Genomic DNA, 27966 nt, shown 5'->3' with positions numbered 1-27966 from the left:
AATATAAATATTACAATAAAATTAGATTACAAATTTCCTACTACCGATGTGACCCATTCTGATAAACAAGTTGTAAAAGACCTAAAATTAAAGATACTTACAAGTGGTTGATCAGTGTCTTCAATGAAGAGAGATGCCAAATTGTCAGACTAAAATTAATGGTAAGTAGATGTGTCACTGCAAGAAATTTCTAAAGTTTGCACAAACAAATATTTTTATTATAAATTGCAAAAGAACTGAAAGAACTGGGCTTTTTTAGCATGCATAAGCTGCTTGTATTCTGAATAAAGAACAAATCAGATTATATGAAGTATTCAAAACAGCAACAATATATAATGAAGCAAATTATTTTTTTCAGTGGAAGACTTTAGCATAAACTGGCCCATGACATTCAGATTTCAATTTTAAACAGTCTTAACATAGATTTATACAACATTTTCTGGAATATTGCCAATACAATTAATTGATCTTTTAGTGTGCTGTCACAGTGTCCTTCTGAGCAGGATACATTGCAATACAAAATGTGCTCTAAAGAATGATCAAACAATGAATTAAATATAGATCCATTGTATTGTGAGCTCTGTGTGTGGGGCTACATGGAGTAGACTATTTTTTAAGAAGTCAAGCTATGTTAGCAAAAATCTGGAAGAATCATTATTTGAATCTATCCTTGCTATATTTTGTGCACAGGATGGAAACAAGCTCTTGGCAAGCCAAGGAAAACAGGTGGAAATATAATGTAAAAACTTAACATAAGAGATGTCATATTGGCTCAGCCTAGTGATCCATCTTATCCAACATTCTGTTCCGCACAGCAGCCAACCAGTTGCCCTTGAAGGCCAGCAAACAGGGCACAGAGGTCAAGGCCTTTAGCCATCCTGACCAGTAACAACTGAATCTATCTAATGAGAAAGGGTTTTTTGTGAGGGGATGAGGGGCAGACATGGTCAGATCAACCCATTTTGCCACATGCCTTCTGTGCCATTCCAGCAGGGTCCATTGGTCCAAATTAAACACCACTGCAACCTGACTTCAAGTTGAATGGCAGTAGCAGATCTGGGAAGCACTTAGCAATACAAGCCAGGCTTATCACTGCCTTTTGTGCTGCTGACACCACTAATATTATTTATTTATTTGTTTGTTTATTTATTTCTTTTATTGGATTTATAGCCTACCACTCTTGGAAACTGGCTTGCAGCAGGTCACAACAACAATCCAAACAATAAAACCCAGTAAAATACCCATTAAACCCCCAAATATCTACAATTAGAGGAAAACCCAACAGATGGCAAAACATACCCTTCCTTAAAATAGGAAGGACCGTACAAGGGCAGCGTGGTGGTCCAAACTAGATGCAGGGCAAGAAGTACAGTGACTCCTTCTTTTGCTGCCACAAGGCACTCAGAGGTGATAATCTTAAAATATGATATATGAATCTAAAACAACAAGTTTTGTTGTTGAAATCAACTAGCTTTAATCCCTTTAAGCATTTCTTCTCATAGTATTAGTGTCATTTATTGTGTGAAAACCAATTAAGAGCTAGGAACTTGGGCCATTTTCCTTATAGAAAAAGGAATATAACACCCCAACCCCACATGGAGTCATTTACCTCTGGGAAGAAAGCTCTAAGAACAAAGTGTGTATAGTCAAGGAAAGGAATTGTTTCAAAAGGATCAACCACATCTATTTTTTCCATCTGTAGTTCAGCAAATCCTGTAACAAACAAAAGAATTCCTGGAGCACGGGTTTGGAGAATGTAACATTATGTTAATTACAGCTTTCAATATGATTCTGGAAAGTGGTTATTAGAGTTCTCACAGTACCCAATAGTTATGGGATGTAAAATATTGATTGCATGTGTTTTATTTATAGCTTTTCCTGCAGCCAATCATTGTATACTATTCCTTGGTGGCCTGAATGGCAACCAAGAGTGAAAGGGCTGCTATAACATCTATCAGCAGACATTGCTTACCAGCAGGAGGAAAAATGAGGAGTGGGAATGGCAACATACAGGAATGTGATTCCTGACTAGCCAGCAGATCTCTCAGAGGATATGACGTTGTGATCAGTTCACACCCTGGACACTGCTGGCCTTTCACCAGGCACTGTGGCACAATGCCTGCCTGTCCATGAGGTCTGGAGCCGCCCTCAGTAAAAACACCGCCATGTGCTTCCTCTCACCAACAGTCATCCTATCACACTACCTGCTAATACTGATATTAAAAGGCTACAATTTATATCTTTGCAAATGAAATAATGAATATTCTCAAATGAAGCAGAGACTCTAAAAGTGAAAACATATCTGTAACTAAATCCACCCTTCCACACATATAAATTTTAACTGCATTTAAGTTTAGTAATTTTATATTTTGTCTGTATTATATCCTAGATGTGATGTTATTGTGATGGAACCTGCTCTGAGTCTCAGGAGATAAGGTGAGAAACAAATTAAACAAACAAATAAATACATAAGCAAGCAAACAAACAAACAAACAGACAAATAAAAATAGCCAGTGTGACCCACCGTCACGTATTTCTTTGCGAAGTTCACATTCCAATAGTTCCAGGTGTTCACTCAGTTTGCGTTTTAATTGCATGGATTTTCTTTGAGTAACAAAGACTGCAACTGGGGAGTGGAATCAAACCTTTATTAGTACAAAATATGCCAAGGTGTGTGTATTTTTCGTGTGTGTGTGTGCATGTGTGTGTATACACACACATATATACACACATATATACACACACACATAGGCCTCTTGTGGCGCAGAGTGGTAAGGCAGCCGTCTGAAAGCTTTGCCCATGAGGCTGGGAGTTCGATCCCAGCAGCCGGCTCAAGGTTGACTCAGCCTTCCATCCTTCTGAGGTTGGTAAAATGAGTACCCAGCTTGCTGGGGGGTAAACGGTCATGACTGGGGAAGGCACTGGCAAACCACCCCGTATTGAGTCTGCCATGAAAACGCTAGAGGGCGTCACCCCAAGGGTCAGACATGACTCGGTGCTTGCACAGGGGATACCTTTACCTTTACCTTTTATACACACACACACAAACAACTGAAAAAGCCCATTGCTCATTGTTAGGTAACGGGCGCTAGCGGCTGCCCCGCCACACTGCCTACCCCTGCCACAGACTGCCCACCTGTGTGTCCTAGTGCGGCCGTAGGTGTGGGCTTTCAGGGAGGGGGGCTCTGAGTGCAGACAGTTTTGGGCGGCTGAGGAATAGCATCGGGGAAAGGGCAGGGACCCAGTGGCCTTTCCCAGCTCCTGCTGCCGCTGGCTCCTGGTGCCGGCTCCCAGTTCCTCCTGCTGCCGGTTCCTGGCGCCAAGTGTTCCACACGGAGGTGGCTTGTGCCGCGGGCTGGGGGGGGCGGTGGTTCCCTGCATGGGCAGTTCCCCAGCAGTGGATCAAGGGGGTTGGGTGCTCCCACAGTTCTCCCCACCAGCTGCAGTCCCTGGCACTGGCTGGGGCCTTTCCGGGCTGGGGGGGCAGGTATGCGTGCGTGTTTATATATATATATATGTGTGTGTGTGTGTGTGTGTGTGTATATATATATGTGTGTGTGTGTGTGTGTGTATATATATATATATATATATATATATATATATATATATATATATATATATATATATATATATACACACACACACACACACACACACACACACACATACACACACATTTATAAAGAAAGAGCTGATCAGATTCCACAATAATATGTTAAATCAGTGTTCACAGGCAGCCACATAGGACAGGCTTCTCAAATTTGTTCTGGTTTCTAAAAGGCACACTTGAAACCTTTACTTTCTTCACAGGAGTGAATGTCAGCCCAGTGCTTGAAAGTGTTGTTAGTGGAACCACTGAGCAGGAGTACTCTGACCAGTTGTCACCACAGTGCCATGGGTGAGCAGTCATGTTTCCCTTCTGTCAAATGTATCTCAAGACTTATTTTGTCCTTTAAAGTTTATTGGAGCTACAGGGCACAGCCCCAACTGGAACTCATTTGCACCTATACGTCAAGCACACTGCTAGTCTTAAATTAGATTGAGCAGTAGTAGTAAGGCACCTTCATACTGAGTTTCCCCCCCTTGCCATTTCTGCAGATATTACTCAATCTCTCCACAGCTGATTACAACAAGCAGACCTACACAGCAGAACTTTACATGGAAAAGTACTGGTGTTTAGATACACAAACCAAGCTCGTTCGATACAGAACATTAAACAACTATATGATAGCCTGTCTGAGGCATTGAGAATGAATGAGCAGAAAGAGGTAAATAACTTTTCATTCACATACTTTTATAAGAGTAAAAAGGTGTTACTTACCCCCAATTACTACAGGGATGAACAAAAGAATGTACAAATATGAATTATTATTGGGCGGTTCACTTGGAATTAGATGGTTACGGTTTCCTACTTTCACCTAGTGAATAAATAAGAAACTGAGTAAGTAAAAAAGAGCAAAATATATATATTTGTATCAAATGATGGTCTGTTTGTAGACAAACTGGCCCAGGGATATAAAACAATGTAGGTCCAAATGATATTTTCTCTATTTAATGTTAAATCAGAAAGTATGTAACACCATTGTGTTTTTAAAATAATCAAATTACTCATACTGAACCAGTTTGGCCAAGCAATTCTGTGCCTTGTGAAGCTTACATGGAAAATAATACCCTAAGAGGGGGCTGATTTTTGAACTGAAGCTTTAGGCCTATTCATGGAGTGCACAAAATGAGTGCAGACATATGTTCATCTATCTCACTCCAATTCATCTTTCTACTCTGGGTTGCCAACTGGCGAAGTCTCCACTTGTAGGGACAGGTGTTGCCTTGTCTGACTGATTGTTGGATTTGTTTTCCCCACAAAACAGGGGGAATAGGAAAGAGGTGTTTTTTAAATTAAAAAAAAAACTTTTAATGTGCTTTTTAAGGCAAAGGAAACTGTTGCACTTCACTTTTCATAACTTCACAGACTAGCATTCCAAGTCATTTAAAAAAAAAATCAGTGAAAGTTTTTCTATGACTCACAATTAATTTATTTCTTTCCAGACACCTCTTCTTCAAGAAAGAGAGGAAGTGCAGTTAGGGTTGCCGGACCACTTAGTGGAAGTGGGGTCCCCCAATGCCAGGCCCAGTCATTGATCAGCTGGTCATCACAGGAACTTATCTCCCAAAAAAGAGAGATCCAGCTGACAGGCAGTGGTATGCCTACATCACTGCTAAGAAGACCTGGAAGTTATATCATCACATCAGAGTTCCACTATGGAATTTGGGCAAAAACTCTATGGTGGAAGTCAAATTTACCATTAGAGTTTGTGCTCAAATATCAGAGTTTCACCTGAACATCACTGATGTGATGACATCACTTCCAGATCATATGGACAGTGACACAGATGTGTCACTGTACGTCACCAGAACCTCCCTCCTACTCCCAATAAGTCCCTCCATTCCCCGCTGGTTGCCAGGAAGCACCTGACAACCCTAGGGGCAGTATCACTATTTTGCCCTTGATTCTGAACTACAGGAAGGTAACAATAGAAGGTTGCTCTTTTTAAAAACTGAAACATTTGATTTCTGTTTTAAAAGATTTTCCAGATCCAGTTGACAGGGAATTTCAGTGACTGTCATTCACATATTCACTCCTAAGTAAGTTCTGAAAGGTTTAGTGGGGCTTACTCCCATGTAACTGTGCCCAGGATTGCAGCCTTGAACATACCGACTCAGACCTTTGATCCTTCAAGTCTGGTTCCAATAGGCCATGAAGCATCTCAACTCTCAACTATGGAAAATTCCCAGATATGCTACTGAAAATGCAACTCTCTGGAGATGCCAGTAATTGAACATGGGGACCCTTCATCTTCTACATTCAAAGCATGCATTCTGCCACTTATCTGACTTTCTCTCTAATCTAGAAAGCTGAATTTGAACAGGTGGGCACTACTCAATGAATCCCTGCCAACAGAGATGCATTACTGTGGCTTCCTGGAACTACCAACTATCACCACCACTGCCTTTTTTTGGTGAGGGAGGGAGAAGTCATGGCAAAGTACTAGGAATGGACATAGCCTGGTTTACATATGAAGAAAAATGAGGCAGTTAGAACACCGATAGAACACACCACATCAGCTCAGACTGCAGATGCTGCATTCCTGCTTTGAATACTCTTTTGTGGAAGAAAACCAGACAACCAGCAATCAGATGCAGCAGCTTTCTGCTTGAAAGATTTCTTTCCCTTTGCTTGTGCTATTCATCAATCAAGTAGTTAATAACACAGGACAGAATTTGCAAATGCAATTCTCCACAATCTTTCACATAAAATCCAGAATGGCGTGGCCCATTATGCACCTCAGCATTCTGCCCCCTGATGCCCACCTCGTTTTCTTGCTTGCATGAATTAGGCCTAAAGCAGAGACACACATCCTCTGTCTGGTGCCGATTCTAATAACCATCTGTCTATTAAAACCTGTAACCAACAAAAAGACACCTATGGGGGGCAGATTATATTTTATATATAATTTCCCCCAAAGTTCTGAGGTTGCAGAAAGGTACTCTTTATTTTTAACTGAATGTTTTATGAAAGTTTTGCCAGGGCTAGCCCAGCAGCAGGTGGAAGAATCCAAGGCAGGGATATGGGGATGATCCAGAAATTATGTGGGGTAGCTTTTTGTGAATTCTTACAGATATCCTATAATAAAATAGGGGCCTATATAACTTCTGGGTTTTCCCCAAAAGCACCAACATCTTTTTATTTTTCTCCTATTGCCACTTGTATCAGCAGTGGACAAATATGGTGGCTGGCAGGAGCCTCGCACCCCTATTTTAAAGATTATAATTAATTAGTTTATGCTTTTATTTTAAAACATCTAAATAGGTAAGAGAAAACTTGATTTTTTTCTTGGTGAGTTTAAAATTAAGGTTGCCAAGCTTCCAGCAGAGCCTTGAGATCTTTCATAATTACAACAGTTATTACTTTCCCTGCATAAAAGGATATTATTTAGAGCAGGGGTCCCCAACCTTTTGGCACATGGGGGCCACATTAGTGTGCCCAGTGCTTAAAGAGGGACACATCTTAAACAAGAATACTGAGGGTGATAGCAGCAGACAAGCAGGTTGGAGGGCCACACAGAAAAAGGCTGGGGGACACATGTGGCTCATGGGCCTCAGGTTGGGGACCCCTGCTTTAGAGGATGGTCCTGCTGAGAAACTCTAGCCAGTTCAAAATGCAGCAGCCTGTGTCCTCACAGTGACTCAATGGAGGACACATATGACACCAGTTCTGGATCAGATTGAAGGCTTTGATGCTAGCTTCAAAGCCCTAAACTTTCTGGGATTCGGGAATCTACAGGACCGTCTTTTCCTTACGTCATTCAAAGAGCATAATGATAATCAGAACAACATCTGCCCAGGCCCAAAGGAAGTAAAATTGGCCTTGACCAGGGCCAGGGCTTTTTCATCCCTGTCCCCATCCTGATGGAATGCTTTGCCTTAAAAGATCAGTTCCACAGGGCTTGCAAAACAGATCTGTTCCGCCAGACTTATGGTCAGGGATTGAAGTAACCATCAAGAAATGCTGGCCTCAGTGCTGGAGACAGAAAAGATCTGCTCTTAACTGCTTCTTTAATAATCCTTTTAAAATACAGTGTTATTTTATTTCTTACTAGCTTCAAAGCCTGTTCCTAAGAACGGGCCTTGAAAGGGTCACCTCGCCTTGGACCCTGGCCAGGCAGCTTAAGGTGGCTTTGGGCAGCAGCTCACAGCCAGATCAAGTGGGGTGGGCAGGGCCTGGGCAGCTCGTTAGCAGGGCCCAAAGAGCTCCTTAGCAGACCTTAACGAGCAGTCAGCAGGCCGGGAGGCTCTCGTCAGCAGGCCAAGCCTAGCAGGCCCAGAGGCCCTCATTAGACCCTCCACCTGCTGCTGGCTCCAGGCACTGAGGTGTCTGAGAGCAAAGAGGCTAGAGTCCAGGGACGGAGCTGCAGGGGCAGGGCCAATCAGGGCAAAGCTGGCTGCACCCTGATTGGCCCTATTCCAACTTGGACAGCCGGACACATCCCACCCCTAGGCTATTTCATAAATTATGGAACAACAATGGATAAGGATTGCAATCTTAAATTAGACCTCAGCACTGAGGATAGCTACATTTAATGTACTTTATTAGAATGATATTCCAAAACATGATATCGAGGACACATTCAGATTATGTAAAGGTCACTTCATTATGGAATAATTTTTAATATATTCCTATACCTTCAGAGCAACATTGAGCAATTGATGAAAATCGCATGATTACAAAGAAGTTAATAAATTTTAACTCACCCAAACTTTAACTATGGATGTATCAACCTTTCCATTAAATAAATTCTTTTCCAGTTCAGCTTTGCTGTATATAGTACTATAACGTTCAGTTGTAGTAATATTTTGGACTGTGAAAGTTATATTCATACTACTGTTATAATTCATAACAACATTAATCTCATTTACTGAAATATTTAACTTATCATTTTGTTTCTGGAAAGGAATGAAATAGAAAGAAACATAAAACATGCAGTAAAATGCAATATAATAAACATTGCAATGTTTAAATGTTTAAAACTTATTAAGCATTCTTACATATATTTTTAATTCCAGCTCAGGTTCTATATTTGTTGTGAGTTCGTAGTGAATAAACTTAGGATCAGGATCATACTGTAAAGTTCCACAATTTATGCGTTTCTTTTCTACTTCTAGTTCAAGATAAATAAACTCAGTCTGTTCCTTAGATGCAAACGCTGGAGACTGAAAATGACACATACTGGTACATGAAAAATTCTAAAAACAAAACAACAAAATGGAACAGAGTTGAGAAAACAATAAAGCATAGAAATAATTTAAACAGTCATTTCTAAAATGCAACTACCATTGCTCTGCTTGCAATCCCATGCATTAGGCTTCACAGGGTGACCTCAGTGGGATTTGAAGAGGCAATGGTCAAGCAGCCGAGGCAGAACATGCCAAAGATGAATTGACACAAAACAGAGGTAATGCTGATTGGGAAAGCGAATGCTTTGCCAGAACAAAATCTACCTGTTTTGGCTGGAATAGAGCTGACATTTGCAGAGCAGTTGAAAGGTTTAGGGGTACCTATTGACAAGCCTTGCTCTTTGAACAAGTGGTTTGTGGCCACAGTCAAGATTTTTAAAAATTAATTCTATCTAGTTCAACAACTATTCTGTTTCTTCAACTCAGCAGACCTGACTACACTAATCCACATTTTAGTTACCCTGTGGTTAAGCTGCTCTAACATGCTGTATGCAGGGCTTCCCTTGAAGATAACCCAGAATTGAACATTCCAATAATTGTCAGAGGTCAGCTAATGGGTACAAACTTCCCTAATTTTAAAACAGCTACATTGGCTACCAGTTTGTATCCTAATTTCAAAGTGCTGGTTATAATCTTAAATGCCCTTAAATGCCTAGGAGCTGCCTAACTGAAGGACCTCTCTCTGCATGTCCACATGCTCTAATTATGGTTCTATAATTGCCACCTTCCAGTCGTACTCCAAGACTGCCACTTGCCATCTAGCAGAGCCTGATATTTTTCAAGTAACAGCTTTCACTTTGTGGGACAGGCTTCCTGAGGACCTTTTGGGGTGCCGTTCTTAGACATTTTTAGAAAGCACTGTAAGGCCATTTTATTTATTTTAATGGAGTTTGAACTGCACACATTTGAGGAGAAGCGTTAATAGGGCTTTACTTATTTTGTGTGTGTGGTTTTAATTTGGAACTGTAAACCATGTGCTGAGGCAGAGTATAAGAGTTTTAATGAATAAATAACAAAAAAACTAGGAAAAATTGGGAACTCTTATTCCTAGAAAAAAATCTGGAAGAAGAGAATTTTAGATGCATCCTTAATATTATGTAGCCAGCCATTTACAAGTCTATTTTTTAAATTAACCAATGTTATTGCCAATAACCTAGGGCTACTGTGTCCAAGGAAGATTTAAAATGCATACACCAATCATTGCCAGTCATGCTGTTTGCCATCCTCGCCTTCTTTCCTGGCACTTCTAACCTACCCATCACAATGGTGGCTCTTTTCAATTGGGTAGCCGTGTTGGTCTGAAGTAGCATCTTTAAGACCAACAAAGATTTATTCAGGGCGTGAGATTGCGAGTGCAAGCACTCTTCCTCAGACTGTTGTCTTTGCATAGGCCTGTGTTTGGTTTCGTCTTCTTTCCTACCACCTTATCCCCATGTGGTGGAAATAAAGGTTAGTAGAGTTTTTCATTCTTTCCTTTGTTCTCTTGTGAGGATTGTCTGTTTCTTCCTGGGCAGCTTTTGAAAGACTTGACTCCAGGGAAGAATATTGTGCTTTGTTTGATCTGAGTTATGTATGTAGACAACAGTGCCAAGCTTTTCCAGGATTTGCAATGACCCTCAGGAGTTCTTTTCTCCCCTACTAACCAGCCTGTACCACCTTGCTGCCGACTACAGCAGCCCCCCAGGGTCACCCATCAAGCTTCTCTTGTAAGCCGATCTTGTGGTTCAGCATGATGGATGTTTTGCAGCAGCAGCCATGCTCTGAGGGTAGCCAGCTTCACCTTTCAATGGTGTGGAGTCATTGCGGTGGAGGAGGAAACTAATGCTGTAATTTACGCATCTTTCATATCAGCAAAATTTATATTAAAGCTATGTGTGCATATGTATGCATGTATGTCTGTATGCACACACATTTTTAGAGAGCCAACTGTTAAATATTTACCAGCACACCAAATTGTTGATGTTGCAGAAGCCAAGAATTACTACACTTCTGAGTAAATAAGCTTCCTGTTTACTTTTTTGACAATTCAGAGAACTGTGACATATACAATATCCTAAGTAATGTTCTAAACTGTTTAAATTGGCAACTAATTGCTCATCAAACTATAAAAATATTCCTTATGAGGATGAGGACCTTCAATGTGTTTGGACACTGCAGCGAAAAAGAGTCATTACAGCAGTGGTTCTATGTCATTTAAACCCATGCAGGTTGGGGGAGAGGAGAAAGAGCATAATACTCACTTGCAAAGGCTGTCTGTGGTCATCTAAAATAATAACATTATCTGTCACATTTAGATTTCTTCCGTCTATGGTTGTTTTGCGACCTCCACTGCAAAAAAGAAATATAAGGGGGTTTTGTACCATACTTTCTTACAAACCCATCTTGGCTTTATTCAGGGCCATTCCGCACGACTTTAATATAGCACTAGTCTTACATTTTGTTTTCGCCACTAAAACTATGTTCCGCATGACGTCGTGAGCAATCTGCAACACTCCTGCAACACTAGTGCCAAAATCGCTTCGTTGTAGCAATTTCCGGGGAATCGGGAAAAGTGGATTTCTTCTCTGTCCCCAGACTGCACTTCTCTCCCCCCCCCACCCCCATACACACACGGCAAAGAATGCTTCTTCTGGATTATCCACTAGTTACTGCAATTCATACCAATAGAATTAAGTGGCTTATGCCATACATTGAATCATAGAATCATAGAGTGAGAAGGGGCCATACAGGCCATCTAGTCCAACCCCCTGCTCAACACAGGATCAGCCCTAAGCATCCTAAAGCATCCAAGAGAAGTGTGTATCCAACCTTTGCTTGAAGACTTCCAGTGAGGGGGAGCTCACCACCACCTTAGGCAGCCTATTCCACTGCTGAACTACTCTGACTGTGAAAATTTTTTTCCTGATATCTAGACTATATCGTTATACTTGTGGTTTAAACCCATTACTGCACGTCCTTTTCTCTGCAGCCAACGGGAAAAGCTTCCTACCCTCCTCCAAGTGACAACCTTTCAAATACTTAAAGAGGGCTATCATGTCCCCTCTCAACCTCCTTTTCTCCAGGCTGAACATTCCCAAATCCCTCAACCTATCTTCATAGGGCTTGGTCCCTTGGCCCATATAAGCAAGAAAATCAAGTTCCCCATAGCTCCTTAAGTAGCTCCTTTTCCTTAAGTGGCGTGAAAACAAATGAGCATGTCCTTTACCACGGTGGTCCCCAACCCCCCAATCTGGGGACCAGGACCAGTCTGTGGATCATTTGGTACCAAGCCATGGCTCCTCCTTGTCCTCCCTGGCTGCTGTCTCAGGGACTGCCCTGCCACTCTGCCAACGGCTCACCTTTGGTGCTCTCCAGCGGCTGCCATGGCTGGGGCTCCCCCTCGGCATGGCACTGCGCAGCTGCTGCTGGCAGCGTTCCCCAGCAGGCGGTGGGAAGTCAGGGGCGCCGGTGGGAAAGCAAGGGGAGCAGGGGCTCAGACAGCGGTGATGTCCCTCGGCAAAAGACTACCCCCCCAAGTCTCAGTAAAATTGTCAAGTATTGACTGGTCCCCGGTGATAAAAAGGTTGGGGACCCCTGCTTTACCACACAGAATATTCAGAGCAACTGACAGTGCCATCCTAAGTGGTATTCTACTCTTCCAATCCAATTGACATCAATGGATTTAGAAAGGTGTAATCCATTTTAGCATGGCACTATGAGTCACTTCTCCCTCACCAAAAAGATGAAGAGGTTCAAGTCCAGAAATCTTATCAAATCTTGCACTGAAAAACTTTGAAGTTGATTACCTGTCACAACCCCCCTTCAAGGATCGCTGCCTTGTTGTGGCAAGGGGGCTTGCGTAGTTCAGTGAAGCTATGAGCTATGCCGTGCAGGGCCACCCAAGACGGACAGGTCATAGCTGAGAGCTCTGACAAAAGGTGATCCACTGGAGAAGGCAATGGCAAACCACTCCAGTATCTTTGCCATGAAAACTCTATGGACAGTTCCAATAGGCATAACGATATGACGCTGGAAGATGAGCCCCTCAGGTCGGAAGGTGTCCAATATGCTACTGGGGATGAGCAGACGGCTAGTACGAGTAGCGCCAGAATGAATGAAGTGGCTGGGCCAAAGCCGAAAGGACGCTCAGTTGTGGAAGTAACTGGTGGCGAAAAGACAGTCCGATGCTGTAAAGATTTTTATTCCATAGGAACCTGGAACGTCAGATCCATGAATCAAGGCAAGCTGGACGTGGTTAAACAAGAAATGAGAAGACTGAACATCGACATTTTAGGAATCAGTGAACTAAAATGGACAGGAATGGGTGAATTTAATTCAGATGACCATCAGGTATACTACTGTGGACAAGAATCTCGCAGAAGAAATGGAGTAGCATTCATAATCAATAAGAGAGTAGGAAAAGCAGTCTTGGGATACAATCCCCAAAACGACAGAATGATCTCAGTTCGAATCCAAGGCAAACCATTCAACATCACAGTGATCCAGGTCTACGCCCCAACCACTGCTGCTGAAGAGGATGAAGTTGATCAGTTCTATGAAGCCCTACAACACCTTCTAGAAGCAACGCCCAAAAATGATGTGCTTATCATCATGGGGGATTGGAATGCTAAAGTAGGAAGCCAAAAGATAACCGGGATAACAGGCAAGTTTGGCCTTGGAGTACAAAATGAAGCAGGGCACAGGCTGGTAGAATTTTGTCAAGAGAATACAATGGTCATAGCAAACACTCTTTTCCAGCAACCCAAGAGACGACTCTACACATGGACATCACCAGATGGTCAACACAGAAATCAGATTGACTATGTGCTCTGCAGCCAAAGATGGAAAAGTTCTATCCAGTCAATAAAAACAAGACCAGGAGCTGATTGTGGTTCAGATCATGAGCTTCTTGTTGCAAAATTTAGGCTTAAATTGAAGAAAGTAGGGAAAAGCACTAGGCCACTCAGGTATGAACTAAATCATATCCCTGACGAATACACAGTGGAGGTGGCAAATAGATTTAAGGAATTAGATCTGATAGACAGAGTGCCTGAAGAACTATGGACGGAGGTTCGCAACATTGTACAAGAGGTAGCAACTAAAACCATCCCAAAGAAAAAGAAATGCAAGAAATCAAAATGGCTGTCTGAGGAAGCTTTACAAATAGCTAAGGAGAGAAGGGAAGTGAAAGGCAAGGGAGAAAGAGAAAGATACACCCAATTGAATGCAGAATTCCAGAGAAAAGCTAGAAGAGATAAGAATGCCTTCTTAAATGAACAGTGCAAACAAATAGAAGAAAACAATAGAATGGGGAGGACCAGAGATCTTTTCAAGAAAATTGGAGATATGAAGAGAACGTTTCATGCAAAGATGGGTATGATAAGGGACCAAAATGGTAGGGACCTCACAGAAGCAGAAGAGATCAAACAAAGGTGGCAAAATTATACAGAAGAACTATACAAGAGCGAGCTTAACATCCCTGATGACCACAATGGGGTAGTTACTGACCTGGAGCCAGACATCCTGGAATGTGAAGTCAAATGGGCCTTAGGAAGTCTGAGCAACAATAAAGCTAGTGGTAGTGACAGCATTCCAGTTGAACTATTCAAAATCTTAAAGGACGATGCAGTAAAAGTGCTACACTCAATATGCCAGCAAATTTGGAAAACTCAGCAATGGCCACAGGATTGGAAAAGGTCAGTTTACATTCCAATCCCAAAGAAGGGCAATGCCAAAGAATGTTCAAACTACCGCACCATCGCACTAATTTCTCATGCTAGCAAAGTTATGCTCAAAATCCTACAAGCTAGGATCCAGCAATATGTGGACCGAGAACTTCCAGAAGTACAGGCAGGATTTCGAAGAGGCAGAGGAACTAGAGATCAAATTGCCAACATACGCTGGATCATGGAGAAAGCTAGGGAGTACCAGAAGAACGTCTACTTCTGCTTCATTGACTATGCTAAAGCCTTTGATTGTGTGGAGCACAACAAATTGTGGCAAGTTCTTAAAGAGATGGGAATACCAGAGCATCTTATTTGTCTCTTGAGAAATTTATATGCAGGTCAAGAAGCAACAGTGAGAACTGAACATGGAATCACTGACTGGGTCAAAATTGAGAAAGGAGTTCGGCAAGGCTGTATACTGTCGCCTTGCCTATTTAACTTGTATGCAGAGCACATCATGAGAAATGCGGGATTAGAGGAGTCACAAATTGGGATCAAGATTGCAGGAAGAAATATCAACAACCTCAGATATGCAGATGATACCACTCTAATGGCAGAAAGTGAAGAGGAACTAAAGAGCCTGTTGATGCGGGTGAAGGAGGAGAGTGCCAAAGTTGGCTTGAAACTCAACATCAAGAAAACAAAGATCATGGCATCCGGCCCTCTCAATTCCTGGCAAATAGAAGGGGAAGAAATGGAGATAGTGACAGATTTTATTTTCCTGGGCTCCAAGATCACTGCAGATGGGGACTGCAGCAAAGAAATTAAAAGACGCTTGCTCCTGGGGAGGAAAGCTATGGCAAATCTAGACAGCATCCTAAAAAGCAGAGACATCACCCTGCCAACAAAAGTGCGTTTAGTCAAGGCTATGGTCTTCCCAGTTGCAATGTATGGCTGCGAAAGTTGGACCATAAGGAAGGCCGAGCGTCAAAGAATTGAGGCTTTTGAACTCTGGTGCTGGAGAAGACTCTTGCGAGTCCCTTGGACTGCAAGGCGAACAAACCAGTCAGTCCTAGAGGAGATCAGCCCTGACTGCTCTTTAGAAGGCCAGATCCTGAAGATGAAACTCAAATATTTTGGCCACCTCATGAGAAGGAAGGACTCCCTGGAGAAGAGCCTAATGCTGGGAGAGATCGAGGGCAAAAGAAGAAGGGGACGACAGAGAATGAGGTGGATGGATGGAGTCACTGAAGCAGTAGGTGCAAACTTAAATGGACTCCGGGGAATGGTAGAGGACAGGAAGGCCTGGAGGATCATTGTCCATGGGGTCGCGATGGGTCGGACACGACTTCACATATAACAACAATAACAACCTGTCACAACTGTAATGAAGGGACCGACCTGCAGACATTATCAGGATTTCTATATACTTGAGATACTTCTAAGATGTGCCAAAAATTACTTTTTAAAACATTACCCCCCAACCTGAAAATGACATGACTATTGCCCTTTCCCTCAGAATTCTGAAAGCAGTGGTGTCAGTTAGGACAAAAGATGGGGAAATTGGCTTAGGTTAGCCCTTAAAAAGACACAGAAATCTGGAGTGGGGTATTTTGATTTTGGGGAAGATTTCTGAGTTGTTTATTCCTTCTGCATGAATTGTTTCCTATACAATCTGGAAATTTTACCCATAAAAGCTGACAAATTTACTGAAGACAATTAAACTATCCCAGTTTACACTATTAAGTCAGAATAGCTTTGAAACCATTGAACATTCAGATATTATATACTATTTTTATAAGAAACAAAATAATTCAAATATTACCTTAACCAGGATCTATTTGGAAAGATCTTAGAACATGCTGGGAGAGATACATAGTACAGTAGCACAGGAGGCGAACATTTAAATTCATCAGCCTTTATGCATATGCTCTTGGCTTCTTTGCGACTTGGTGGTAAACAGAATTTCATGAGTGTGTCATTTACCACTTCAGTGACAGGTATGCTGAGAGAAGAAGAACATTCCTTAAAACAAAAGAATAATAAACCTAACACTTTTGTTGCTGCTTATTTTTTTCAAAACTAATTTGTGAACTCATATCACCATGGAGCACAAAATTAACTTAATGGAAAGTTAAAGCTATAGACCGGAGGTGGGCAAACTGTGGCCCTCCAGATGTCCATGGACTACAATTTGTAGTAAAATTGTAGTAGAATTGTAGCCCATGGGCATCTGGAGGGCCACAGTTTGCCCACCTCTGCTTTAGACAAATCTCACACCACACAAACTACTGTGCAGTTTGCCAGCAGCACTTCATAGTTTCCTGTGAGTCTGAGAGCTCATATTTGCCTCTGGTATCAGAGGCTTTTAAAAAATTCCTGACTCTCTTCCAGAACTGCAGTCCCCAAGATTTCCAAGGGGGCTGAATAACTAAACTATGTTCCAGTCTAACATTGCTAATGTTATTTGTATGATTTAGGGGACAGAACACAGCGATTTTAAAATCAAATGTTCATCTTACTTTCTCTTTCAGTTTATAAATGTGAGAAATTCAAAAATCACTTTTTAGCATCACCAGTAAAAGATTTTGTCCTCACAAGTCAGTGATAATAACATGGAAATTCCCATTCTCTGGGCTAGGAGGCAAGGACATATTAACAAATTCCTCCCAAGGCAGGGGCTTCTTCTTCGGTGTGTGGCAGTGGCAGAAGAAGGATCTGAACAGGAAACTCAATGATACAAAATAAACAAATGAATCACATAAACTAAAGGAGTGAAGAGAAAACATTACTCAGTAACACAGAGGAAGGAAGTAGTGAAAGCAACTTGAACTGAATCTTGCAAGCTTAGCCTATTCTTCTCTCATTAGTTGATTAAAAGCCACTAGCTTAAAAGCACTTGCCAATGGAATGGCCTACCAGACAAGGTGCACGAGGCACCTTGATTGTATTTTTATTACTGTTGGAAGTTTGCTTTATGTGCAGCAGAAACAAATATAAATGCACAAAAGGAGCAAATTTGAGAAGGGTTCTGGAGACTCTTTGTCTTCTGACAAGCAGGACTGTACGAGGCTGGACCTAAGGATTATGTTAGAGAGAACTGAAAGATACGGACAGTCTTGTTTCAGTGGTTTTCAAAGAAGGCTGGAAGGGGTTATACTTTGATGCTCTGGAGCCAATTTTTTTTCATTCAGACTGAGAGAGGTCACCATAGTCTTTAACTATAGTCTTCAGCGTTAAAGTTCTCTGAACCTTTGAAGTATCATGAGGATACTCCTTCCATGGAAAGGAGATTCAATATTTTAAATCTTTTTCCAGGCTAAAGCCTGGACCCCAGTGAAAATATGTCATAGCATTGTTCTCCAGCAATTGTGGGAAGAATTAACCCCAATGAGTCTACTAGACTACAATCCCAACACTCAGGAAGGGCAATTGATAGTTTTGAAGTAAAACCTGGAATGCAGGATCCCCGTGGAGGAACTATGGGACTCTAAAAGGACTTCCCTGGAAACACTTTTCCTGTGCTCACAACACCACTTGCAGAACCACACAAAGACTTCTGAAATGACTGTGCTCCTCTGGCCTTTTTAATGGTCTTGGCCTCCTGTACTACTAGACTTCAAACTCAAGCTAGGGCTTTGACTAATATTTAAATGCCTGGGTTCAAAGACAATGTGATCTCCAGAGATATTAGTGGCACCATTAAGTCTCCTACACTAAACTAATATGCAGGCCAGAAGAGGTGTCTTTAAATATTTCACACTGAGGACTGGTATATAAGCTGAATGAATGAATGGATGGATGGATGGATGGATGGATGGATGGATGGATGGATGGATGGATGGATGGATGTTTTGAGGTCTAGCTTTTTGGCGCAGCAAGCAATTTAAATGGATTTTACAATGCAAGGCCCAGTTCAACGTGTAAAGCAGCCTTTCTCAATGTTTTTTTTTTCATTCTCAAAGCCTGAAACATTCTTCAAGCTTTGAGAAACCCCAGAAGTGGCACAATCGTGAATAATATGGTTGGGAAGTATAGCTATGTGTATGCCTACCCAATGTCCCTTCCTTTCCCACCCTCTCCGGGCCTCATCATTGGCCATTTTGGGAGGGGGTGTGGGTTACTATGACCATATGTGGTCATATAATGATAAATGTTTAACAAATTTTAAAATATATTAAATCCAATTAATTCTCACCCATTCAGGAAACCCTTCCAGGGCCCACAAGAAACCCCAGGGTTTCATGAAACCCTGGTTGAAAAAACTTGGTGTAAGGGAACAGAAGGCTCCTTTTGGCTTGTGTAGCAGTTCCACGGTTGTAGTAGCCAACATCTCCCAGTCCTAGAGTGCTTACTTACACATGACGTTAACAGGGAATATAGTTTCTTCCCTCTTTTCAAATGACAGTGCCTGTTTTGATTTTTCTTTTTGTTTACTGTAGCTCGTTTTGAGAATCATTACATTTGACCTTATGAAAATTGCAGCCTCTGTGTTAAAAGTACATAATTTTGTACAGTAATTCTTAGGGCCATTTTCTGAACTCTGCACACACACAAATATTGCGCATAGGCTGAGCACAAATGTACTGCCAATAATCCTGTTCCTCAGTTTTGTGCCCCAGCTTTTGGACCAAGCAAAAAATAAAAGCAGTAGATGAAGCTCCAGGTTTTACCATATGATGAATAAAAGAAGCCAAACCACTCAATCTGAAACCATGTCTTTTCCATGCGCTAATAATCATTTCAGATACTTTCTTGACTGTAGGGCTAATGACTGACTGCAAGACAGACATATGTACATTTAAAGGACAAAACAACTGATGATATTATTCATAACTCACATATCTGGCTTGCAGCTACTAGTTCCACTTATCTCCATCAAAATATTTGATGCTGTAAAATTTCTTCCTCTGGCCACTAATGCATTTTTGCCTAATGTTGATATCCACACAGGTTCAATCAAAGTAATGTTCATGGGCTATGAAAAACAAAACAAAACTACATGAATTCCAATGCATGAATATTTTAAATTTAAAAACACAGGCATGGATTTATATCCTTCTTTTTTGATTCTGATAAGCAGTGAAGTCTTTTCCAATCATCTTCCAAAAGCCACTGCACAATGCATTGCCTACAACCTACTTCTTATACAATCTTTTCATTTCAGTCCTTTCAACATGGGTGCAAACCTGAAAGATTCATGCTTTCTTAAACTTACATTAATGACCAAATAACGTTAAGAAACCGACTGACAATGCTAGACTGGTACTCTACCAAAAGAAGACACAGAAGTGAAAGTGACAGAATGTCAGTTGTCAGCTACAGCTCTCAGCTGAAATATTTCAATATACCATAAAATTTTATTTATTTATTTGTGTTTGTTTGTTTATTTAATATGCCACCGCCTTTGGCCTGACCAGGTTGCATTGCCTCACAATTTAATTCCATCCTGAAATGATGCTAAAAATAATTTCTCTCTTATAAGATTTAAATATTCCGCACCTACAGACATATAGTTTGACAAAGCTACTCACTACTGAAGTCCATGGGCTTAGAAGAGTTCAACTTTATAGAGGACTGCATGACCCAATGCCAAATCTATCTCCATATTCTCTTATACAACCATATCAGATCTAGTAACATTTGCCATTCAATCTGGGATTCATTCAGTTGTTTATCCTCCAATGGGATATATGCAATCATCCACCAACAATTCTCTGCTATTCTATCTATGGCAAACAGGTTGGTCTCTAATGTGGCTGACAGCTGGTATTTGTTTATTTATTTTATCGCAAGGCATATGTTGTGTAGCCAGGAGATCTGAGGATTGTCTGGCAGTCAGGCATGGGATGTTCGGAGATAGTTTGTCATTTCTTGCCTTGGCATCATGACCCCTAGTATTCCTTGGAGGAACTACCACCCAAATCCCTGGACATTTCCCATCCAGCCAGGGTCAGACATTCTCAGCTTCCAAGATCTGATGGGATTAGGCTTGCCTGCTGCTGTAGGGCAGTGACTAACAGACTGACCGGTGAAGCAGAATCTCTGATCAGAATCTTTCCTCTGCCATGAACTAACTAAGGGATTTTCTTTACACACAACATTCCTGCTTTTCTTAGCAGTTAATCCACTGACACCAAAATTGTATTGCATATCAGGGTTTTGCAAATCTTCCATTCCAGTTGCTATAACAGTTTATTTTCTTACAGATGTGCCTTAAAAAATCAGAATTTTTGAGCAGTGGTGCTGTCGTCATCAGTGGTATGATAGCGTCATCCCCTTTTTCTTTTTGTAGTGCATGCACAAAAAGGGCTGGGCATGCACATGTATGAGAATGCTCCTATTGTTCTGTGGGAAAATGTCCTCCAATCAAAGGTTCACCCCAAAATTTAGACATCTGGAGTTGCACACTGGTTTTTAAAAGTTCTTATGTTGACAAACAGGCAAACAGAGAAGAGACAATTGTTCTCCCATTTAATGAAAAATTTTCAGGCACCCACTGCTTAATGTTTAGCCATGTAAATACCTCTAAGCAGGCCAAGAAAATAATACCCTCAAATCCATAAAAAAATCTAATTCTCACAAAAAATAGACACAGCAAAAAGAGGAAAGCGCAGGTTATCAAGTCTATTTTAAAAGTAAAAATCAGGCAAAGTAGTTTAGTGCTGCAGATGAGAGACAATTACTTAGGACAACAGAGATATGGGTATGTGTCTTTTCCTCCAGTGCTTGTATAATTCATATATATTTCAGAACATCATCTGACCTGTAATATTTGTGCAGAATATTTGTCATCTGAGGCATTGACAAGCACAGGACAAGCAATCTGAAAAAGTAAAAATATTGTCTATCAAATCACCTAGGAAAAAAAACAATTGTTCATCAAATAAAAAACTGTGTGTAGTGCTTTTAATTCCACAAAAAGCAGAATATTACCTTTTGTTTGCAAGTCCCATCTGAGGACACACATATTTGTTCTCTGGCATTCCAGGTGCAGCCGGAGTCTCCACATTCTGAGCATCTAGAAATATATGAAAAATGAATTTACACAATTGCATGGGCTTTCAAGAGAATAATCTAAAATCTGGGGTGCACACATCTACAAGTGCCTGTTAGATTCATAGGTGCCTTTCCCCCACAAAACAGTAATTAGGGTTCTGGACACAAAGTCCTTGTTTTAACCTTTAAAATCCTAAATGTTCTTGGTCAAGAATACATCAGAACTGCTTTCTTCCACAGGATCTTACCTGAGTTTAAGAACTTTGCCAGTTCTGCTTCAGCTTCAGTTTATCCACTGATTTTGCATTATTTTTTGTGCCTTTAGTTTTCACTTATTTTTTATTGTTTCTTTGAGTCCACTTTTGCCCTTATTTATTTTATCTACTTATTTGATTTTAATACAGCCCCTCCCAGCAAGCCAAATCAGGGCAATTCACAACATTCTATTTAAAACAGTAGTTAAAATACAATAGTTAAATAGACAAAATGATAACATTAGAAATTTATAAAATTAGTTTCAAATAGGTCAATGCAGTGTCAATGGTGACAACCCATTTTCAGGTTGCTGGGGATGTTCTCCCAGGCCAGATTATCATCAGGGGATTCTTACAATGAGCAGTAGATAGGTGGGGCTTCAGTGGTTGTTAAGTCCATCTTGCAGGCCCTGCAGAATGGTGCCAGTTCCAGCAGGGCCCGAATATGTTCCAGAAGCTCATTCCACCAGACAGAAGCCTGGATGGAAAACGTCCTGGCCCTGGTTGAGGCCAGATGTATCCCCTTGGGGCCAGGGACCACTGATTGGTGTTAGCAGAGCAAAGTACTCTTTGGGGTGTAGATAGAAAGGCAGTCTGTCAGATACATGGGACCTGGATTGTGAATGACATTATGGGTAGGTACCAGTACCTTAAACTTGATTTGGAATTCAACTGGTAACCAGTGCAGCTGTTTGAGCACAGGTTGAATGTGTGCCCTCCAAGGTGTACTGTAAGGACCATGGCTGCTGTGTTCTGGACCAGCTGCAATTTCTAGAGCAAGGATAGGGGTAGGACCACATAGACCAAGTTACAGAAGTCCAGTCTAGAGCTAAAATATGCTCTCTGCCCAAACAGGGTGTGAGTGGAATACTGAGACAGGCCTTCAGGCAGTAGTGGTCTGACCATGGAGCGGCATTAACTGCTATCAACCCCTTACCAAAGATCAGATCCAGGGTGTAGCCAGCTTGATGGGTGGGGCTGACATCAAGTGCCGCCATGGATGACACCGGGTCTGAGCCACTTCCAGAGGATGGGGGCTCTGTGTGGATGGGGTACTGCAATGCCCAAGCAGCTGCCACCTCCAGCAGACCCAACAGGGCATCAGGTGGTGTGCTGGGCAGATAGTCCATTACCCAGATGGCCGAACTCTCAGCCTTGTCCCTCCTAAGGCCAATACATTGAAGTCCCGGGATCTTTGGTACAGGGAGACCCTGAAGGACTAAGCCTTTTGGATCAGGATCAACACCTTCCCCCCTCCATCCTACAGTCTCCATCCCCCTGTCTTCGGTTCTTTGTTTTCTCCTGGCTTGAAAGTATCTTTAGACATATTGCTACAAACCTTTTTGGTAACACTAAGGGCCATTCCACACAACGGGCAATGTTGCTAAATCTGAGCGCTATTGAAAAGTGCTGCAATCAAAAGCAGCAGGTCTCGGTAACACACACAGCCGTTTCTATCGAAAAAAAGGCTCTCCCACTAGCGCTGTTCGTGTAACGGACAAGTTTCCGGTCTTGCCCCTGGCCGTCAATCATACAGAACAGCCAATTAACTGTTATGTTCCTGCTTCCCTTTAAAAACTGTTTTTTTAAAACCTGAAAACACCAGTAGCAACGCATATTTGTTCATTCGATGTATCAGAAAGACCTTTTTCGCTGGCGTAGGATCTGGCGCTTAATCGTTTACATGCTCTTAAAGTAAAAAAAAAATCCCCTCCCGTGCTATTTCTGGCTGAAATTATGGGCAGTGTCAAACAGGGGGCTGTATTGTGCTTGGAAACTTTACAGACAATTGCTTGTGGATGGATTTCAGCCAAAGAAGCATCGCTTATTCGTTGCTTTAGCCGGTTTAAGGGGAAAAAATGGTGATTGCAGCGCTGGAAGCTCAGGTACGAGAGCTTAGGGAGGGACATGCTCGCTATCACTACACTGAGAATGCACATGTCATTTTTGGGTGTGTTGCAGGTTTTTCTCAAAAGTCTAGCGAGTTTGCACCGAAAAGTGCTACAACAAGGCACTTTTTGCGGAAGTGTTGCAGGAATGTTGCAGATTGTGTACGACGTCGTGAATATTGAAAGATAAATAGATTTACACGATGGTAACACTTCAGCAACATTAACGCTGTGCGGAATAGCCCTAAATAGGCAACCTCACAACATGCAACATGCTGAGGGAGGAAGCTTTACAATGCCACATCCCTCCTCATCATAAACTCACATAAAACACATTGTTAAATACATCTTACGTTTTCTGTAAAGAGCAGTGGTTAAATTCAAATACTTCTGATAAATTCTGAGAGCCAGAAGTGAGTAACACTTGAACTGCAAAGAACCAGAAAAAAGGACATTTAAGGAATACATGATATTTAGAGAATAACTGATTTAAACCTAGAAACAATTAAACAAAAATATAAAAGTTTATTTTTATTATTTATTTATTCATTATATTTATGCTCCACTTTTCATCTAAGGCTGGCTTCTAAAGTGGCTTCCTACAATTAAAGTCCAATCCCAATTTACAATAAAAGAAATTTTATTGTACAGGTGCATGTATCTCTTTAGACCTGGCATGTTGTCACACAGACTGATTATGCACGGGGAGAAAAGGCCAGGCTGGCACTTGCATGGCAGTAGGGCTAATCCCTGCTTATGTATGATGTCACCACCTGCCCGGCTCCCTCTCAGCCCTGGCCTGCTTTAGAGCCCCCAATGTGCCACAGCAAGGGGACTGATTATTTAGCATTCCCTTTTTTGCCGCAGCAAGTCCCATCCATATAGGGAATGGGCCTACAGTTTCCCAGCAGAGACAGAAAACACCCCCATTCCACTTTGCAGTGGCGAGGAAGTAACTGCTGCCGCCACGGCAAAGCGTGGCTGAACCTTTCCACCCAGGAGTTGTACACGTACATGCACAACTCAGGGGCAGACTGAGTGCACCGGAAAAAATCTTCCCTTGTCAGCACACAGGAAGTGGCGGGGCATGCTGCCCTGCCACAAGAAAACAGAGGCAGCACAGCACAGCCACCATGCATAAAAGGTCGCAGTCTAAGTTCTTTCCTTCAGAAAGGAGAGGTGAGAAAAGGAAACGACAATTAGGGCTTTTCCATACTGACTTTTAGATGCAGTTTGGCTTCTTAACTGCATCAGTTTTTCTCTTCCTTTACACACAGCACCACTTTTGGCTGCTCTCTATCTTTCTTAAGGTTGCCTGTGTTTTTCAGATCACAGCAAACATTTTGCTTCTATGCAGTCAAATCATTGGTGTCCCCTCAAGTCAATAACTCATGTAAACAACACTTTTAAAAGACAGTCCTGAATGAACAATCCTCTAAAGTGGCAAGGAGGAAGGGTGCCAACTGCCTCCGGATGTTAGCATTATCAACAGCCTGAACTGTACATTTGCTGATGTGAAGCAACCTTTTCTTACTCAACCTTTCATTCTGGCTTTCTTCAACTCTAAGCCAGATAGTCATGTGGCACGCTAACAGACAGATCCAAATGGTCCTGAATATTACCAGCAGTCATTCGTTTTCTCATTGTGATTATTTTTTTTAATGTTATCCACTACTTTTTTCCTAAGAGGGACCTAAAGGAGTTTTCAACATTATTCACCAGGTAATCCTCGTAATACCAGTGGGGTAGACCAGGCCCTAAGACAGGGACTGGCCCAAAGTCAGATGGGGAGTAACTGTACATCTCTATAGTGATTTTCAAAGCTACCTAGACAGTAACTTCCTCCTAACATTAAGTAGAACTACTCTTATGCAATATGGTAAATGTGCAAGTAAGATATTCCCCCCCCTCCTCACAACTTCTCCACCATTGTGGAAGAAATCAAAGGGAGGGCAAAAGTAACTGCTATATCAGCAAGCATGCATGTGCTAGTCAAAGATAATGCAGAAGTAGATTTGCAGGGGAGCAATCAACGGGCAGGAGATATTTCCTCCTATCCAGACTATTTCCCCCCAGACAAATTTCCAGTCCCCAAATCAGCTATGGAGAAGGACAACAGTAGCTAGGAGAAATCTACAAACTGTTAGACAAAGGAAAGGGTCACTCCACTTTCTCCAGCTCACTGACTTTTCGGTCTGTTATTATCACTAGTTCTACCTTGAGACAGAAATAATAAACAAAGGGTTGAAGTCCTTAGGGTTTTCTTCATCAATATTAATTGGTTTGATCAAAATCCTAGTAATTGAAAGCAGAAAGGGCTTTCCAATTCTTTTGCTGAACTAAAGTTCTTCTGAAGAACCAAGAAACTTCTTTCTTCCCACTTGGAAGGATTAACAACAGGATTATTTATTCAGGATAAGCATTAGTAAAATTTACAATAAACTATTAAAATTATAATGTATAATAAAGCATCTTAACACAAATTATTTATTAATGAATATAAATAATATGGAAGTAATCACATTAGGGAATAACAAACCATACAAACCCCTTCTGCTCCACCCAGAAAAGGACACTTGTAAAAGCGAAAGACTGGGGAGAAAATTACCTCTGCACAGTTCCAGAAGAGACATATAACAGCAATGAAAAACAATGAACAAACACACAAGCCTGTGCTGGTTCTATTGACTCCCTCTATTGCCTGCTCTCCTTCCTGGAAAAATTCCTAGGCCTGTAATGGCTGCTTGATGTTCCAAACATCAACAGCTCCACATTTTCTCATTGTATTTCAATGCCAGGAAAATTTGTCAGCTGCACTTAAGAGAACACACAAGAGCCCTGCCAGAAAAGAAAGTTGGTAACTGTACTCACTGCTATCAGCATGCCTGTAAATTGGCTGAAGCTGAAAGCCTCAGGTTGTTGCTCTGACTTCCTTTGGAAGGGAAAGTAAAATTTTAAAAGGACTACAGGAAAGGTGCAGATGGCATTTCCTGGGTATACCTGGCAATTTCCTATTTGTCTATGAGGACGTTATCCAGAATACAGATAATACACATACCATCCATCACCAATGGAATGTGGAAATGATTATTAAGAATCACTCCTCCCGTGTGTGTCCATTAGTAAATGTAATGGTGCTGCCTCACACAAATCCTATCTGCCTCAGGTAATCCATCCATGATCTTTAGTCACACTGATAGTAATGGACATAGTGTTTCTTCTAATTTTCTGCTCTCCTTGCCCACCATCAGGAGTCTTCAGTGTGCCACATCCCGCTGATCTTATCCATTACAACCATAGAAAATTATTTTACTCCCAACAATAGTACTGCATCCATGAAATTTACTATAAATAATAAATAACAGACTGCCTGTATTTTTACGTATTTGTTGGATTTCTATACCACTCCTCCCTGCAAGTGGGTTCAGCACAGTTTACAATAAATACTACTCCCCCCACCCTCTTAAATCCCCTCCGTTGGACTGGGAGAATCTAAAACAAGGGTGGGGGAGTCAAGGAGGAGGGAGAGGCCCGTATTATTCCCCCATTGCCATGGCCACAACCATAAGCCTGACAGAAGAAGGCCATTTTGAAGGCCACTCATCCCACCAGGTTTGTACCAGCACCAAAAAGGCCCTTGTTCTGGTTGAGGCCAGGCATATATCTTTGAAGCCCAATATTACCAGCAAGTTGATATTAGCAGAGTGCAATGCTCTCCAGGGAACATACTGGGTGAGGCAGTCCCTCAGGAATGCAGGACCCAGACCACATAGGGCCTTGAAAGTCAATATCAGGACCTTGAACTTCATCCAGAACTCCACCAGTAACCAGTGAAGATGCTGAAGGACAGGCCAAATATGATCCCTCCATGGGGTCCCCATGAGGACCTGTGCAGCTATGTCCTGCATTGGCTATAATTTCTGAGTCAAGGCCAAGGGTAGCCCCCTGTAGACCAAGTTACAGTAATACAAATTGGAGGTGACTGTTGCAAGGGGCACTATGGCTAGGTCTCCTAAGGCCAGATAGGACACTAGTAGCTTTGGCTGGGGAAGACAGTAGAACACCTGGTGCACTACATTTGTGACCTGTGCCTCCATCAATAAGGAGGCATCAAAGGCCACCCCCAAACTCTTGATGGTACATGAAGCTGTTAATTGTACATCATCAAGCCAGGGAAGATGTGCTTCCTTTACTGTCCCCTTTTTCCTGAGCCATAGGACCTGTCTTCAAGGGACTGAGCCCCAGGTGACTCTGTTGGAGCCATCCCACCATTGGCTCCAGACATCTGGCTAAAGAATCTGGGGGTGTATCTGACTAGTCATTCATTAACAGTTACAGCTGGGAGTCAGCAGCATACTCCATATGTCCAAGCTGGGTGTGGTCAGC

General features: G+C 41.8%; 1 protein-coding gene across 1 annotated transcript in view; it reads right to left on the bottom strand.

The window, feature by feature from the left end:
• PLXNC1 (plexin C1) overlaps nt 1-27966 on the bottom strand; it is a 74396-nt gene that overhangs the window by 25233 nt on the left and 21197 nt on the right. The window contains exons 7-18 of the mRNA XM_077339053.1: nt 23934-24009; nt 21375-21459; nt 21205-21264; nt 19280-19416; nt 16264-16443; nt 11034-11121; nt 8605-8802; nt 8311-8502; nt 4322-4418; nt 2525-2626; nt 1610-1713; nt 102-149 (exon numbers count right to left, since the gene is read on the bottom strand). Coding sequence (XP_077195168.1) covers nt 102-149; nt 1610-1713; nt 2525-2626; nt 4322-4418; nt 8311-8502; nt 8605-8802; nt 11034-11121; nt 16264-16443; nt 19280-19416; nt 21205-21264; nt 21375-21459; nt 23934-24009 — 1367 coding nt within the window. The remainder of the gene's footprint in view (nt 1-101; nt 150-1609; nt 1714-2524; nt 2627-4321; nt 4419-8310; nt 8503-8604; nt 8803-11033; nt 11122-16263; nt 16444-19279; nt 19417-21204; nt 21265-21374; nt 21460-23933; nt 24010-27966) is intronic.

Source organism: Paroedura picta, chromosome 5 (assembly GCF_049243985.1).
Source record: "Paroedura picta isolate Pp20150507F chromosome 5, Ppicta_v3.0, whole genome shotgun sequence".
Lineage (NCBI taxonomy): Eukaryota > Metazoa > Chordata > Lepidosauria > Squamata > Gekkonidae > Paroedura > Paroedura picta.
This window is presented reverse-complemented; position numbering and strand designations above follow the sequence as displayed.